The sequence below is a fragment of the Vipera ursinii genome (assembly GCF_947247035.1).
Source record: "Vipera ursinii genome assembly, chromosome: 2".
NCBI classification, from domain to species: Eukaryota; Metazoa; Chordata; class Lepidosauria; order Squamata; family Viperidae; genus Vipera; species Vipera ursinii.
Genome location: NC_139513.1, coordinates 16292777 through 16308442, shown reverse-complemented (window position 1 = coordinate 16308442; position 15666 = coordinate 16292777). Strand labels below are relative to the sequence as shown.

The following is a 15666-nucleotide window of genomic DNA, read 5'->3' as shown; positions in this document are numbered from 1 at the left end:
CTAAAAAGGCAGCAGTTAAATGGGATTGTTAGATCACTTCCTGCCCCCCCCATTTTAAATATCTATTACCAGAAGTTCTTAATGCGCAAGTAGGTTTGCATACACCCCCCGTCCCCTACACAGAGCTGACAACAGATCAATAAAGAAAAACACTAGCCCTCATTGTAACTGTCAGTTATATTATTCAGCATTAGCTTTTTCCAATGGAGAAAAAAAATCAATTACACGTTGTCGGCTGTTGCAAAGTAACTCAAGCCCTGGTGCTCAGGTTTCATTAATTCTCGTCTGACACGGTACATTCAACAAGGCAGACTTCATTTCTGCAATCACTTTTTTTTTAAAAAAATGTCACTTCTACCAAATACGAGGAAGTCCTAGAACTGATAATTTTGTAGGAGAACTTCAAACTGCAGGAGGTGGCAGGACCTGGCTGAATGTCTTGAGCTCAGAAGTTAAAGCAGGCTGGAATCTTGTTCAGGTTTGGACAAAAGGCCACCAGGAGAGCCAGAGCTGTAAGCTGGGAAAGACCCCAGTAAAAAAAGGCAAACCGCAAAAACTCTTTCTGCGTTTCGTCAAGAAAAATGCAGAGTCCGTAGGTGTCAAACCCGACTCCCGAGTTAACTTTACACTTTGTAAGGTAAAGGTAAAGGTTCCCCCGCACATGCGTGCTAGTCGTTTCCGACTCTAGGGGCCGGTGCTCATCTCCGTTTCAAAGCCGAAGAACCAGCGCTTGTCCGAGGACGTCTCCGTGGTCATGTGGCCGGCATGACTAGACGCCAGAGGCGCACGGAACGCTGTTACCTTCCCACCGGAGTGGTCCCTATTTTTCTACTTGCATTTTTTATGTGCTTTCGAACTGCTAGGTTGGCAGAAGCTGGGACAAGTAACAGGCGCTCACTCTGTTACGCGGCACTCGGGATTCGACCTGCCAAACTGCCGACCATCTGATCGACAAGCTCAGCGTCCTAACCCACTGAGCCACCGCGTCCCTATGTTACACTTTTATTACACTTTGTAGTATAGCGTAATTCTCTCTCAATCTCATAATTGGAGAACAATTATGGAAGAAATGCTCAGGAAGAAATTTCCAAGGGGATTTTGACTGCGTGGAATGTGAGAATAAAACTCCTTAGGTAAGGGAAAGAATCAAGAGACGTTCAAAAACAGGAGAGGTGGGGGAGGATGGGGGGGAGAGAGTGGAAGTAATAGGAGTCAGAATAGCTGTTCACTTTTGAACCTCACAATCAAAATCTTTATATTCAAGTGACATTACTAACAGCTGGATTCTGAATCCTGAATATGCTAGACAGTTGTATATTTGCATTTTTTTGCAAAATCTTCCTTCCTTCCTTCCGACAGCTCTCTGTGCAAGGACGTTCATCTTCTCACAGCTTATTATCTTCTTTATGGCTTAAAACAGGGGTATCAAAGTTTGGCAACTCTGAGACTTTGTGGACTTCAATTCCAGACAAGAATTGGGAATTCCGGGAGTTGGAAGTCCACAGGTCTTAAAATTGCCAAGACTGACTACCCTAGACTTAAAGGCTAAGAAACCCATCTAATTTGTTTTTCAGCATGTGCAAAATTCAGCCCTTGACGCTTCTGTTTGCTTAAGGAGCACAAACACATCCTTAAAAAACCTTGCTCTCAATGGCACCTTAATAGCTGACTTCTCTTGCAACTCACTTTTTTTTAAAAAAGGTTTTACCTCTGGTCACAAATATCAGCGTATCCCTGGTTATAAAACATGCTTTCGAATTAAGCTGTTTTTAAAAAAAAGATCAACATGGGATTCAAAAAACATTATTATCTTAGTTAAGGACACCCTGTGAATGGGACAGGAGAAGCAGAAACGGTGTGTGTGTGTGATATTCTCCACATTCCTCTTATTCTCCTGATTGTTTTTAACATTTGTCAGGGAGTGAGGCTGAATGTTAAGGACTGTAACTGCTACCAGGCCAAAATTAGGGCACTGCTGACACGTTTTGTGTCCGTGCTTATTCTGTGTGTCATAAGCTGGGAAACGGAAATGACTACATATAGTGGGGAATGCAGAGACCTGAAGCAAAAATTTGGATTATCTTTGTTATTATGCTGAAAAAAAAGGACTTTCCAAAATTTCTGTATGCTGCTTGCTGGTCTTTCTGACAGTAATAAAATTATATTTTTTAATCTGATTAAAGGCACCTTCTCTGCCCCCAGAACCGTACAAATTGGATGAGTAAAATGGCCATTAATACTGGAGGAGACAGAAAAACACTTGTGTTTTTCCCCCAGTTTGTTTTTAAAGATGTTGTATAAAGCTTTGGGACTCTAAAGCCCCCCCCTCCCTTTCTTCTTCTTCTTCTTCTTTTTTATCCTGGATAAAAAGGGTTTTGCACTGGATGCTGTCGTCTTTTAACCGCCGGGCTGTTTCGGCATCTCTATCATCATCTTCTCCAAAGGCAAAATCAGGAACTGGAAGACAGGAACGGCCTTATGTGTAGAAATTGTCTGTAGGCAAAGAGAAAAGACAGGCAATCCTCAGCTTACCACCATAATGGAGTCTGCCAGCTGCCTGCAATTAGTGCAGGTTCGAGTCCCACCAGGCTCAAGGTTGACTCAGCCTTCCATCCTTCCGAGGTAGTTAAAATGAGGACCCAGATTGTTGGGGGCAATTAAGATGACTTTGTAATAATGCCACTTGGGGTGTGTGTGTGTGAAAGCCCTAATAAGCAGGCATAGACATAGAATGAAGGCTACTGCTAAGCTTGTAAGCCGCCCTGAGTCTTTGGAGAAGGGCGGGATATAAATGGAATTAAAATAAATAAATAAATAAATAAAATGGTCAAAAAACAGTCAACCCATGTGACTGAACCTGATTTTTATGGCTCTGCTGTTCCAGTCGTTAACTGGACTGATGGTTCATTACGGACCAGCTTTGCCAGCAACCAGAAGTAAATGTCCGTTTTTTGGCGAAGCTGTCACAAAATGGGGCCACATGACTGCAAGACGCTGCAAGTGGCCATAAATGCAAGCTGGTTGCTGAGAGGCCGACACGCGGTCATGTGGAATCAACCTGCTGCCTCTTGGGCACACCTGGGTATTTTACGGCCCCACATCTGGTCCTTTGGCTTTTCCTGTCTGGCCTGTGTGGATTACTTTTATTTCAAAAGCAACTGTTTTTTACAAAAATGTACACATGTATATTTACGCACCCTCACAAACAGCCCTATTGATTCGGCCCTCCACAACAGTCCCTTATCAAAATTAATTGCCCAACCAAGTTCTTGTGAATTTACCTCATCGCTACGTTTCAGCACAGGCTTATTTTGACCTTGGACTTGCCTAGACTAAAGGATAGCCTTCTATATGTTCCCATCTTTGTTTGCATGAAGGAGCATACAATCAGATATGAGTTCCTGTCAGCATTGTACAAGATGATGGCTGAAGCAGAGTTTTTAAATACACTCACAAAATGAAATGAAATGAACCTTTATTGTCAAAGTACAACTATGTGTACATTGAGATTAGCTGAGCCTCCCTTCGTGCTCCCACCCCCCCCCCACCAATACACAGTGACAACAAACCCTCCATCTTACTACACCATGTGAACCAACTACACCACACACCGGCCTCCCAAGTCAATTCTGCATAAAATTCACAAAAGTTATTTCTCATTCAAAAGCCTAACAGCCCATGGATAAAAGCTGTTTTTCAGCCTGTTGGTGCGGCTGGCTATACGCCTGTATCTCCTACCCGATGGTAGGAGAGTAAAGAGATACCGTCCAGGGTGTGAGTCATCCCTGAGAATTTTCCTCACTCTTCCAAGGCAACGAGCCCTGGCGAGGTCATCCATTGGTGTCAGGGGACAGCCCACAATGTCTTGTGCTGTACTCACCACCCTCTGTAATACTTTCCTATCTGCGGCTGTCAGACCAGCATACCAAACCACAATACCATACGAGAGGACACTCTCTATAGTAGACCGGTAAATATAGGACTTTGCCACACAAAAGACAAAACAGCTTAGTAGATCCCAAAGCCATGCCTTTCTCCCTTTCCAGCTCATAAAAAAACTTCCCAGAACCCCTTGGGAGTGTTTCTACAGCCATAAACTAACTTGTTCAACTTGAGTATCCATTTGGCTCAGAGAATTCTCCAGCCAGCTGGGCCATTCACGAGAATAAAGTCCACTCAGGTGGAAGGCCGCCATCTTGGAGAAAGAAGCCACAAAGCCTAATAGGATGGTGTGTGTTTTTAAGTGGAATCCATTGATCCTACTAACCAGATTCAATCCATTTTCCCCCCTCAAGCGTTCTTGCTTTTTGAAACTATCCCAGGCTGTAAGGAAGCATCTCTGTCAGAGCTGCGTGATAAGACATCACGGACTATCTCAAGGCCACTCTGTGGTTGATTTTCTGCCAGATCTTCGGCTCTCACGTTGCCACCTAGTAAGAAAGAACATTCAGATGTTCAAATGTCTTGAATGGATGGATAGTCTCAACTAAAAATTTATGGTCCATAATAAGTAGTCATTTGCTCAGCGATCATAATCACTAGGCTAATTATCATGGGACCATGACAGATTTAATGATCTCACTTGCGCTGCAGCCAGTGAATCATTCTGGTCAATAATAATAACAACAACAGCAGCAGCAGCAACAACAATAATAATAATGTTGGAAGGGTCCTTGGAGGTCATCTAGTCCAACCCCCTGCTCAAGCAGGAAACCCTATACCATTTCAGACAAATGGCTGTCCAGTCTATTTTAAAAACTTCCAGTGTTGGAGCATTCACAGCTTCTGGAGGCAGGTTGTTCCACTGATTAATTATTCTGTCAGAAAATTTCTCCTTAGTTCTAGGTTGCTTCTCTCTTTGGTTAGTTTCCATCCGTTGCTTCTTGTTCTGCTTTCAGGTGCTTTGGAGAATAGCTTGACTCCCTTTTCTTTGGGGCAGCCCCTGAGATATCGGAAGACTGCTATCATGTCCCCCCTCGCCCTTCTCTTCATTAAACTAGACATACCCAATTCCGGCAACCGTTCCTTATATGTTTTAGCCTCCACTCCCCTAATCATCTTTGTTGCCCTTCTCTGTACCCTTTCTAGAGTCTCAACATCTTTTTTACATCGTGGTGACCAAAACTGGATGCAGTATTCCAAGTGTGGCCTTACCAAAGCATTGTAAAGTGGTATTAGTACTTCACGTGATCTTGATTCTATCCCTCTATTAATGCAGCCTAGCACTGTGTTGGCTTTTTTGGCAGCTGCAGCACACAGCTGGCTCCTATTTAAGTGATTGTCCACTAGGACTCCCAAGATCCCTCTCACAGTTGCTACAGTTGCAAGGTATCACCTATACCAGGGGTAGGCAACCTCGGCTCTTTTATGACTCATGGACTTCAACTCCCAGAATTCCTGAGCCAGCCAAGATGGCTCAGGAATTCTGGGAGTTGAAGTCCATGAGTCATAAAAGAGCCGAGGTTGCCTACCCCTGACGTATACTATACCTGTGCATTTGGTTTTTCTTGCCTAAATGTAGAATCTTATTTTTTTCACCACTGAATTTCATTTTGTTAGATAGCGCCCAATGTTCGAGTCTGTCCAGATCCTCCTGTATCTTAAGCCTGTCTTCTGGAGTGCTGGCTATTCCTGCCAGCTTGGTGTCGTCTGCAAATTTGATGGGTTATTAAGCGAGACAACATTGTCACAACTTCCGATTTTATCGCCAGCTTCTCTGTTAACTCTGCTTGTTGCAAACCAGTTGCAAAGCCCACAAATGGCAACCCCGCGACTGTTGGATGCTGAGATGTTCATAAATACCTGCCGGTTGTGAAGTGCCTCACTGTTGACCATGTGACTGCAGGAGTGCTGCGTGGGTCATAAATGTGAGGACTGGCCATGAAGTTGTCTTTTTTTCCCAATGCCACTGTCACTTTGAATGATCGCAAAACAAGACACTCGGTAAGCGAGGTGTTTACCTGCATGTGGTTACAGCCTCCATTGTCTAACCCAGGGGTCGGCAACCTAAAAAAGAAAAAGAGCCACTGGGAACCGGTTCCATCACAAATTAAAAAAAGAGGGAGCCGCGTGCGTGTGTCCATGCACGCGCATGCGCAAAAAGGTTTTTTGCGCATGCGCGGACGCACGCGGCTGCCATTTTTTAAAAAATGAGATGGAACCGGTTCCCGGTTGCCTGATGGCGACGGCCCGTCTGCAAAGCTGCCGCTTTCGGCAGCTTTGCAGACGGGCCGTGGCAGCTTCCGCAAAGAGCGGCGCCCCTGCCCATTCCGAGAGGTGCGCGCGCACCTCTCCGAACGACCGGAGGTGCGCGCGTACCTCCGCGCGAATGGGCAGCGGTGCCGCTCTTTCAGGAAGCCCGCCGCGGCCCGTCTGTGAAGCTGCCGAAAGCGGCAGCTTAGCAGACGGGCCGCGGCAGCTTCCGCAAAGAGCGGCGCCCCTGCCCATTCCGAGAGGTGCGTGCGCACCTCTCCGAACGACCGGAGTTGCGCGCGCACCTCCGGTCGTTCGGAGAGGTGCGCGCGCACCTCTTGGAATGGGCAGGGTCGCCGCTCTTTGCGGAAGCTGCCGCGGCCCTTCTGCTAAGCTGCCGCTTTCGGCAGCTTCACAGACGGGCCGCGGCGGGCTTCCTGAAAGAGTGGCACCGCTGCCCATTCGCGCGGAGGTACGTGCGCACCTCCGGTCGTTCGGAGAGGTGCGCGCGCACCTCTTGGAATGGGCAGGGTCGCCGCTCTTTGCGGAAGCTGCCGCGGCCCTTCTGCTAAGCTGCCGCTTTCGGCAGCTTCACAGACGGGCCGCGGCGGGCTTCCTGAAAGAGTGGCACCGCTGCCCATTCGCGCGGAGGTACGCGCGCACCTCCGGTCGTTCGGAGAGGTGCGCGCGCACCTCTCGGAATGGGCAGGGGCGCCGCTCTTTGCGGAAGCTGCCGCGGCCCGTCTGCTAAGCTGCCGCTTTCGGCAGCTTCACAGACGGGCCGCGGCGGGCTTCCTGAAAGAGCGGCACCGCTGCCCATTCGCGCAGAGGTACGCGCGCACCTCTCCAAAGGTTTGGGGAGGTGCGCGCGCACCTCCGCCCATTCGGGGAGGTGCGCGTGCACCTCTCCAAACGGGCGGTGCCACTCTCCATTTGGAGAGGTGCGCGCGCACCACTGCCCGTTGGAAGAGGTGCGTGCGCACCGGGCGGCTGGGAGCCGCAAGAGACGGCTCAAAGAGCCGCATGCGGCTCCGGAGCCGCAGGTTGCCGACCTGTGGTCTAACCATTAGCTCAGCGCAAGAACTAGGGGGGAACCTCCTGGCGAAGGTGGCATGGGGCCAGTCTATTCGTGGGACTGACTTCCTCCCATCATTTCTGCTCAACCCACCAAACGTAGCAGAGAGGCCAAGCTCTGAGGTCCTCGCTATTAAACGATGTCACCCAGCCTTCGCTGGCAGCACCTGGCTTGCAGAAAAATATTTCCTCAGGACCCAGATGCCCCCCCCTGCACCCTATAGGTCAGTGATGGCGAACCTTTTAGAGAGCGAGTGCCCAAACTGCAACCCAAAACCCACTTGTGTATCGTCGGGTGCCGGGTGGCCATGGCCCATTGGGTGGGTGTGGCCCATTGGGCAGGCGTGGCCCCGATGGTAATGGCAGACTGGGTGGGACTAAAAAGTTCTATCAATCAATTCCAACTTTGCAAGATCTTTTTTTTCCTGCTAGAAGTTGATTGAAACTTTTTTTTTTGCACACGGCGGTGGAGGTCTAAAGTGAAAAGGTTTTATAAAACCAGCTGAAGGCCTAGGACTGGGGCGATGGCGTGTGTGCCTACAGAGATGGGTCTGCGTGCCACCTGTGGCATGCGTGCCATAGGTTTGCCACCATGGCTATAGGTCTTTTCTAAAACTGTTGACAACCACGTTGTTTCCCTCAAGCATTTGGGCTGGGAAGCCTGGCTAGCCTTGTTGCTGTTGCGAGTTATTTTAAATGCTTGGGAGGTGCGGTTTGGCTGGGCCGCTGGCTTACATGCACTCCTCAACTTACAACCATTCCTTTAGTGGTCATTCAAAGTTACGATGACGCTGAAAAAAAGAGACTTATGATCATTTTTCACACTTACTGACCGTCGCAGCATCCCCATGGTCAGGTGGTCAAAATTCAGAGGCTTTGGTAGCTGGTTTGCATTTATGACGGTTGCCGTATCCTGGGGGGGTCACGCGATCCCCTTTTGCGACCTTCTGACAAGCGAAGTCAATGGGGAAGCCTGATTCACTTAGCAACCGTGTTACCAACTTAACAACTGCAGCCGTTCACTTAACGTGGGGCAAAACTCACTTAATAACAGTCCTCACTTAGCAACTGAAATTTTGGAGTCAATTGTGGTCGTGAGTCAAGGGCCGCCTGTAGTTAGCGTTGCTCTGGAGATCCCCTCCCCATCTTAAAGTGAAGCCGTCCAGATTCCAGACACAGTTATGATCCAACTGTTGGTTGGAAGGATACAAAGAAAACAACAACTCACAAGCATCTCTGGGTCCTGCCCCATTGTAAGGGGGAGCAGTGGGTGAACCGCGGCCTTCAGATTCTCCCTCAGAGAGGATCCAAGATGGCCCAACTCGCCCTTTGCCTCGACTCCGACTCTCTCTGTTCTCCCTTTCCTCTGACTGCTGGAGCCACCATGGGTCTCGCTGGGCGATTAAATCTGGGTTGGCGGTTAAATATTCTGGCAAGGAGGGAAAACAGAATTTAAAAACACAGCAAGAAGAGAAGTGCTGCAAAGAGACAAAGAGAGAAAATGGCGTGGATGCTAGAACACTGCTGCTCAAGTTTTCCTCTATTTTTTTTATTGAAAAGTTTTACAATACATTTTTTAAATAGAAAAAAACTCCCTCCTCCCCCTCCCCTCTCCCGAACCCTCCCTTACCCTCCCCTCCCCCCTCCCCGACTTCCCAGAGCTGAATACAGGGTATAGACTTACAAACATAAGCTAAAATATGCTAACAACAAAAATAAAATATTAAATTCTATCGCACTTTAACTCTCCATAGTCATAATTATATTACTAACAAATAACAAATAACTAATAATACATCATATAAAACCACTACTTATTCAAATGCTAAATGAAACTTTTTAGTCCCATATTTATTCTGAATATATTCAATCCATCTTCTCCATTCCACAATATATATATATATATACAGGGAGTGCAGAATTATTAGGCAAGTTGTATTTTTGAGGATTAATTTTATTATTGAACAACAACCATGTTCTCAATGAACCCAAAAAACTCATTAATATCAAAGCTGAATATTTTTGGAAGTAGTTTTTAGTTTGTTTTTAGTTATAGCTATTTTAGGGGGATATCTGTGTGTGCAGGTGACTATTACTGTGCATAATTATTAGGCAACTTAACAAAAAACAAATATATACCCATTTCAATTATTTATTTTTACCAGTGAAACCAATATAACATCTCAACATTCACAAATATACATTTCTGACATTCAAAAACATAACAAAAACAAATCAGTGACCAATATAGCCACCTTTCTTTGCAAGGACACTCAAAAGCCTGCCATCCATGGATTCTGTCAGTGTTTTGATCTGTTCACCATCAACATTGCGTGCAGCAGCAACCACAGCCTCCCAGACACTGTTCAGAGAGGTGTACTGTTTTCCCTCCTTGTAAATCTCACATTTGATGATGGACCACAGGTTCTCAATGGGGTTTAGATCAGGTGAACAAGGAGGCCATGTCATTAGATTTCCTTCTTTTATACCCTTTCTTGCCAGCCACGCTGTGGAGTACTTGGACGCGTGTGATGGAGCATTGTCCTGCATGAAAATCATGTTTTTCTTGAAGGATGCAGTCTTCTTCCTGTACCACTGCTTGAAGAAGGTGTCTTCCAGAAACTGGCAGTAGGACTGGGAGTTGAGCTTGACTCCATCCTCAACCCGAAAAGGCCCCACAAGCTCATCTTTGATGATACCAGCCCAAACCAGTACTCCACCTCCACCTTGCTGGCGTCTGAGTCGGACTGGAGCTCTCTGCCCTTTACCAATCCAGCCACGGGCCCATCCATCTGGCCCATCAAGACTCACTCTCATTTCATCAGTCCATAAAACCTTAGAAAAATCAGTCTTGAGATATTTCTTGGCCCAGTCTTGACGTTTCAGCTTGTGTGTCTTGTTCAGTGGTGGTCGTCTTTCAGCCTTTCTTACCTTGGCCATGTCTCTGAGTATTGCACACCTTGTGCTTTTGGGCACTCCAGTGATGTTGCAGCTCTGAAATATGGCCAAACTGGTGGCAAGTGGCATCTTGGCAGCTGCACGCTTGACTTTTCTCAGTTCATGGGCAGTTATTTTGCGCCTTGGTTTCTCCACACGCTTCTTGCGACCCTGTTGACTATTTTGAATGAAACGCTTGATTGTTCGATGATCACGCTTCAGAAGCTTTGCAATTTTAAGAGTGCTGCATCCCTCTGCAAGATATCTCACTATTTTTGACTTTTCTGAGCCTGTCAAGTCCTTCTTTTGACCCATTTTGCCAAAGGAAAGGAAGTTGCCTAATAATTATGCACACCTGATACAGGGTGTTGATGTCATTAGACCACACCCCTTCTCATTACAGAGATGCACATCACCTAATATGCTTAATTGGTAGTAGGCTTTCGAGCCTATACAGCTTGGAGTAAGACAACATGCATAAAGAGGATGATGTGGTCAAAATACTCATTTGCCTAATAATTCTGCACTCCCTGTATGTATATATATATATATACACGTATATATATACGTATATACATATATATACATATATACATATACATATACATATATACATATATATACATATACATATACATATACATATACACACACACACACACACACACACACACACACATATATATATATATATATATATATATATATATATATATATATATATATATATATATATATAAGATTTCCTCTATTTCATCCCTTGCTTCAGTTTTCCAGTTTCCTCCACAGTTTTCATTATTCTGTCCTTGCGAAACACTCACAAATCTCACTTGGGGTTTGGCAGGGGAGACAAATTCTTCCACGATTGCATCGGTCATGTTCAGTCATTGGGATAAATGATTTTATTATTTGTGCTTGTTTATCGTGCTGCATTTGATATCCTCCAGATGTTTGGGACCAATAACGGTTGAACATTTTGGATACTCTTTAAGTTCAGATTTTGGACAGACAGCAGGGTGAGGAATGATGTAGATGGAAACCAAACACTTGAAATTTTATAATCTGGTTTCATCTAAGAGTCTTTTGTTAATGTTTTAGCAAGGTTTTCCCAAGAACACGGAACACGGCTAAAATTCATAGAGGGTTTCTTTTTAAACTAATGTTCAAGTAAACAGTGGTAAAGTACAGAAGTATGTAAAACAAACAATCAAACCCTGATCAAGGAAGTACCAAGGAAAAAACAAACATTGGTAGGGCAAGCTACTGCATATAAACATGGACTAAATTCCATACTCCTTGGCACTAATAATATTATGTAGTCAGGTAAAGAAACATCTGCAAGCAAGCAACCAAGCTCAAAGAACACCAAACACTCAACAACACAAAAGTTTCTTCTGTAGCTCCTAGACTAGAGTCCCAGAGCAGTGCTATCAGATCAGTAGTACAAGCTGAGTGGCTCTGGATGACCACTAGATGGCAGCAGAGAGATACAAAACACTTTAATACTTTGCTGCCATCTAATGGTTGTCCAGAGTTAGATGATGCTGGGAGTGGGGGGATACAAACGAGACGTAACATCAGTACTCAGCCCTGGGAATCAAGGTTATTGAGCCCAGAGCTGATAAAAGATTTGGCGAGCTCGCTTCAAGCTAATTGGGGAATGTGATTTGCAGCTGTTAATTGAAGGAGGGAATAGTGCTTTGATACTCTTTGTGTGTATGTGTGTGTGTGTGTATGGAGGGGGAAATTCAATTTTTGGCTTCGACTATGTAGTGCCGATGCTCTGTTTCTCGAATAAAAGATTCTTTAAGGTAAACAATGCCTCGAAGTTCTTTGAAAGAGTTTCATCTGTCGGAACCATGACACACTGCAGACTACAGGAACCATTTGCGCTTCAGTTTGAGATGCAGACCACACAGACTCAACCCCATCAGCCTGCACCTGTCTTCAACACTGAAGGGACACAGGGCAGAAAAACATCCTGCAGCCAAGAAGGCTCCACACCCATCTGCACTCCTCAGGTGATCCCGAGGATACAGATAAACCTCCAAGTGGCCTCAACGACTCTCTAAAAGACTGCAAATGACCAGCTCTCTACAAGGAGTATAAATCCTTCCACTCCCCACCATCCAGTCAGAGCTGAAGAAGCTTCTTGGATGAGAAGTGAAACGTCTTAAAAGAAAAACAAGGAAGCCCAGTTGCCTCCTGGAAAAAAAGCACCTTTGGGATGTATCTAGTTGTGTTTCCTGTCCGGTTAACCTGGGAAAGCTACCTTGAAGGGCTAACACCTGCTTACCTGGCTGATTGTCCTCCTGATGCTCTGGGAAGGAAGAGGTGCCATAGAGGCTACCTCTGCTGTCGAAGTACCTGTAGGTGTTCTCTCCCAGGTGGACCCTCTGGTGCTTGGTCAGGTAGGGCCTCCAGCGGAAGCTCTCCCCGCACTGGAGGCACTTGTACGGCTTCTCCCCGGTGTGGATCCTCAGGTGCTCCGTCAGGGTGGAGCGCCGGTTGAAGCTCCGCCCACACCGGGGGCACTCGTAGGGCTTCTCGCCCGTGTGGATGCGCCGGTGGGCGTTGAGGTGCGTGCTCTGGAAGAACCGCTTCCCGCAGGCCAGGCACTCGAAGGGCTTCTCCCCCGTGTGGGTCCGTCGGTGCTTCACCAACTCGAATTTATACTGGAAGGCTTTCCCACAGTCGTGGCACACGTGCTTCTTCTCGACCTGAACGATCTTGATTTGGCTGATGTCGGTGACGTCGTTCCCACCGGGGAGCAGCTCCGATTCGTTCTTTATGGGCCACCTGGGCGGCTCCCCTCCTGAGCCTTGCCTGAGCCCACAGATCTCAGGGCTGGGCTTCTTCACCCCGCAGCACGGTTTTGACAAGGCTGAGGCAGCATGCAAGGATTGGGCTTCTGGGGCGCCACTCTCGATGGTGCCACCTGCTGGAGGAGAGAGGAAGAATGAGGCGGAGACAGCAGCTGATTTAAAGGTATTTATATCACGAGGTTTCCATTCTATTCCTCAATGGTTGATTTTCCCCTTTAACTCTTTCGTGTATCTCTACCTATATTTTAGCTATTTTTGATTGTTTTTCCTCTGTCTTTATATTTCCACTTTATTTCATTTCGTTTTATCCCCACACTCAAATACTTAATGGCACAACCAAGTAGCTGGCATTGTACACCGAGAGCTTACGCACCGGAGACAAATTCCTTGTGTGTCCAATCACACTTGGCCAATAAAGAATTCTATTGTGTACAGGAACATCTGCACAGTGTATGGGCTAGATCCTCCCAAGTCCAGCTGGGAGATTCTATGGAAGGTCATGGAGAATAACAGTACCAGGATCTTGTGGGGTTTTCAAGTGCAGATGGACAAGCAGATACAAACCAATCAACCTGTCATTGGGGCAGTAGACAAGGAGCAGAAGACCGGAGGTGGTGATAGATGTAATGGTGTTAAGTGACAGCAACATCAAGGAGAAGGAGCATGTGAAATGGTTACCAGGGCCTGAAGGAAGAACTCGGGAGGATGTGGAAAGTAAAGGCCAAAGTGGTTCCAGCGGTGGCAGGAGAAATTGGGGCCCTGACTTCTGAGCTGGGAGAACGGCTCCAACACATATAGGGAATGGTTGCTGGAATTGGGTATGTGTAGTTTAATGAAGAGAAGGACTAGGGGTGACATGATAGCAGTGTTTCAATATCTCAAGGGCTGCCCCAAAGAAGAGGGAGTCAAGCTATTCTCCAAAACACCTGAAAGCAGGACAAGAAGCAACGGATGGAAACTAGTCAAGGAGAGAAGCAACCTAGAACTAAGGAGAAACTTCCTGACAGTTAGAACAACTAACCAGTGGAACAACCTGCCTCCAGAAGTGGTGAATGCTCCAACACTGGAAGTTTTTAAGAAGAGACTGGACAGTCATTTGTCTGAAATGGTATAGGGTTTCCTGCCTGAGCAGGGGGTTGGACTAGATGACCTCCAAGGTCCCTTCCAACTTATTATTATTATTATTATTATTACATCCCAGAATAGCATCAGAGCTCTCGGTACAGAAGTGGGCAGCTGACTGAGCTGAAGAAGCTTTCTGCACAAGAAAAATATTCAAACAGAAACAAGAGAGTCCAGTTGTCTCTTGAAAAAGCACCTTTGGGACAGAAATGGAGTTGTTTCTAAGAGCTGAGGCTTCGTCTGCAGCCAGATGTTTGCTTCTGAGGATTTCGCTCCGTAGGATATCACATCTCTTGGACACACGATTGGCCATTATAAGAATCCCACTGATGTTAATCATGTCAACAGCCCTTTATCTGAGTTTTTGGATGCTTTGCCAGTAAGCAGAGGCATCTGCGGAGAGGTGAACATGTCAAGAATAGGAGCGGTGAGTGCAACTGATGCCCTTAACCCAGGGGTAGGCAACCTTGGCTCGTTTATGACTCATGGACTTCAACTCCCAGAATTCCTGAGCCAGCATGGCTCAGCTTGGAAACCTCTCCCTTACCCCTCAGCATGGCTGGTTCAGGAATTCTGGGAGTTGAAGTCCACGAGTCATAAAGTGGCCTAGGCCAGGGGTAGGCAACCTTGGCTGTTTTATGACTCGTGGACTTCAACTCCCAGAATTCCTGAGCCAGCATAGCTTAGCATGGAAGCCTCTCCTTTTCCCCTCAGCATGGCTGGCTCAGGAATTCTGGGCGTTGAAGTCCACGAGTCATAAAAGAGCCAAGGTTGCCTACCCCTGCCTTAAGTCTTTTAATATGTGCCACAACCCATGTAAAAAGGGAATGAGGTTGAATAACGATGTCATGACCACCATCTTGATTTTTTTTTTGTTGTTGTTGCTTACCTCCCACAGGGACATGCCTGCAAATATAGCAGATATTTGGATTTTAGACACCAGATCAGTATAGAAATGCTAACTAACCAGAGACGTCTTCTTTCTTTCAGGAAGCAAAGGAACACCAAGAAAGTGCCGGTGTGATATGAAAGCCAGGATAGGCCCATCTTAGAAGTGGATCCCTTCCCTTCTGGAGGAATTATGCCCCAAACTTTTTCATCTTGTAATATAGGAGAGAAGGAAGGATGCAAAACGTGTGCAACCTGACTGGCATTCAGGAGGAACAAGTTAAATAAATACAGGCGGTCCTCGCTTAAAAACCACAATTGATACTGACAACTCCATTGTGAAATTATGTGCTTTGTTAAGCAAGACGTCATGTGAGTGCCACTTGCAATTTGATGCTGGCTTCCCCATGACTCTGCTCGTCAGAAGCCAGCTGTGAACGATGCAAATGGTGAGCACGTGACCACAGGAGGCTGGGCCGGTTTTAACTATGAGGACCAGTCGTAAAGTTACTTTTTCGATGCTAAGGGAACTCTGCTTGGCAAACGAGGCAGTCATTAAGAGACATCTAATCTATCTGTTGACTTCGAATTGTGGTGCTGGAGAATATTCTCGAGAGTCCCTTGGACC

At 46.3% G+C, this 15666-nt stretch overlaps 1 protein-coding gene across 1 annotated transcript; it reads right to left on the bottom strand.

Moving 5' to 3' along the window:
- Window positions 1–159: 159 nt before the first annotated feature.
- Window positions 160–13607, bottom strand: LOC310633349 (uncharacterized protein; the record flags this gene model as incomplete). Its single annotated transcript, XM_083351051.1, has 5 exons — window positions 160–2493; window positions 4268–4430; window positions 8495–8695; window positions 12500–13141; window positions 13601–13607. 4 exons carry the CDS (start codon window positions 13605–13607, stop codon window positions 4291–4293), a joined length of 990 nt encoding a protein of 329 aa, XP_083207177.1. The 3' UTR covers window positions 160–2493; window positions 4268–4290.
- Between the last annotated feature and the right edge of the window lie 2059 nt (window positions 13608–15666).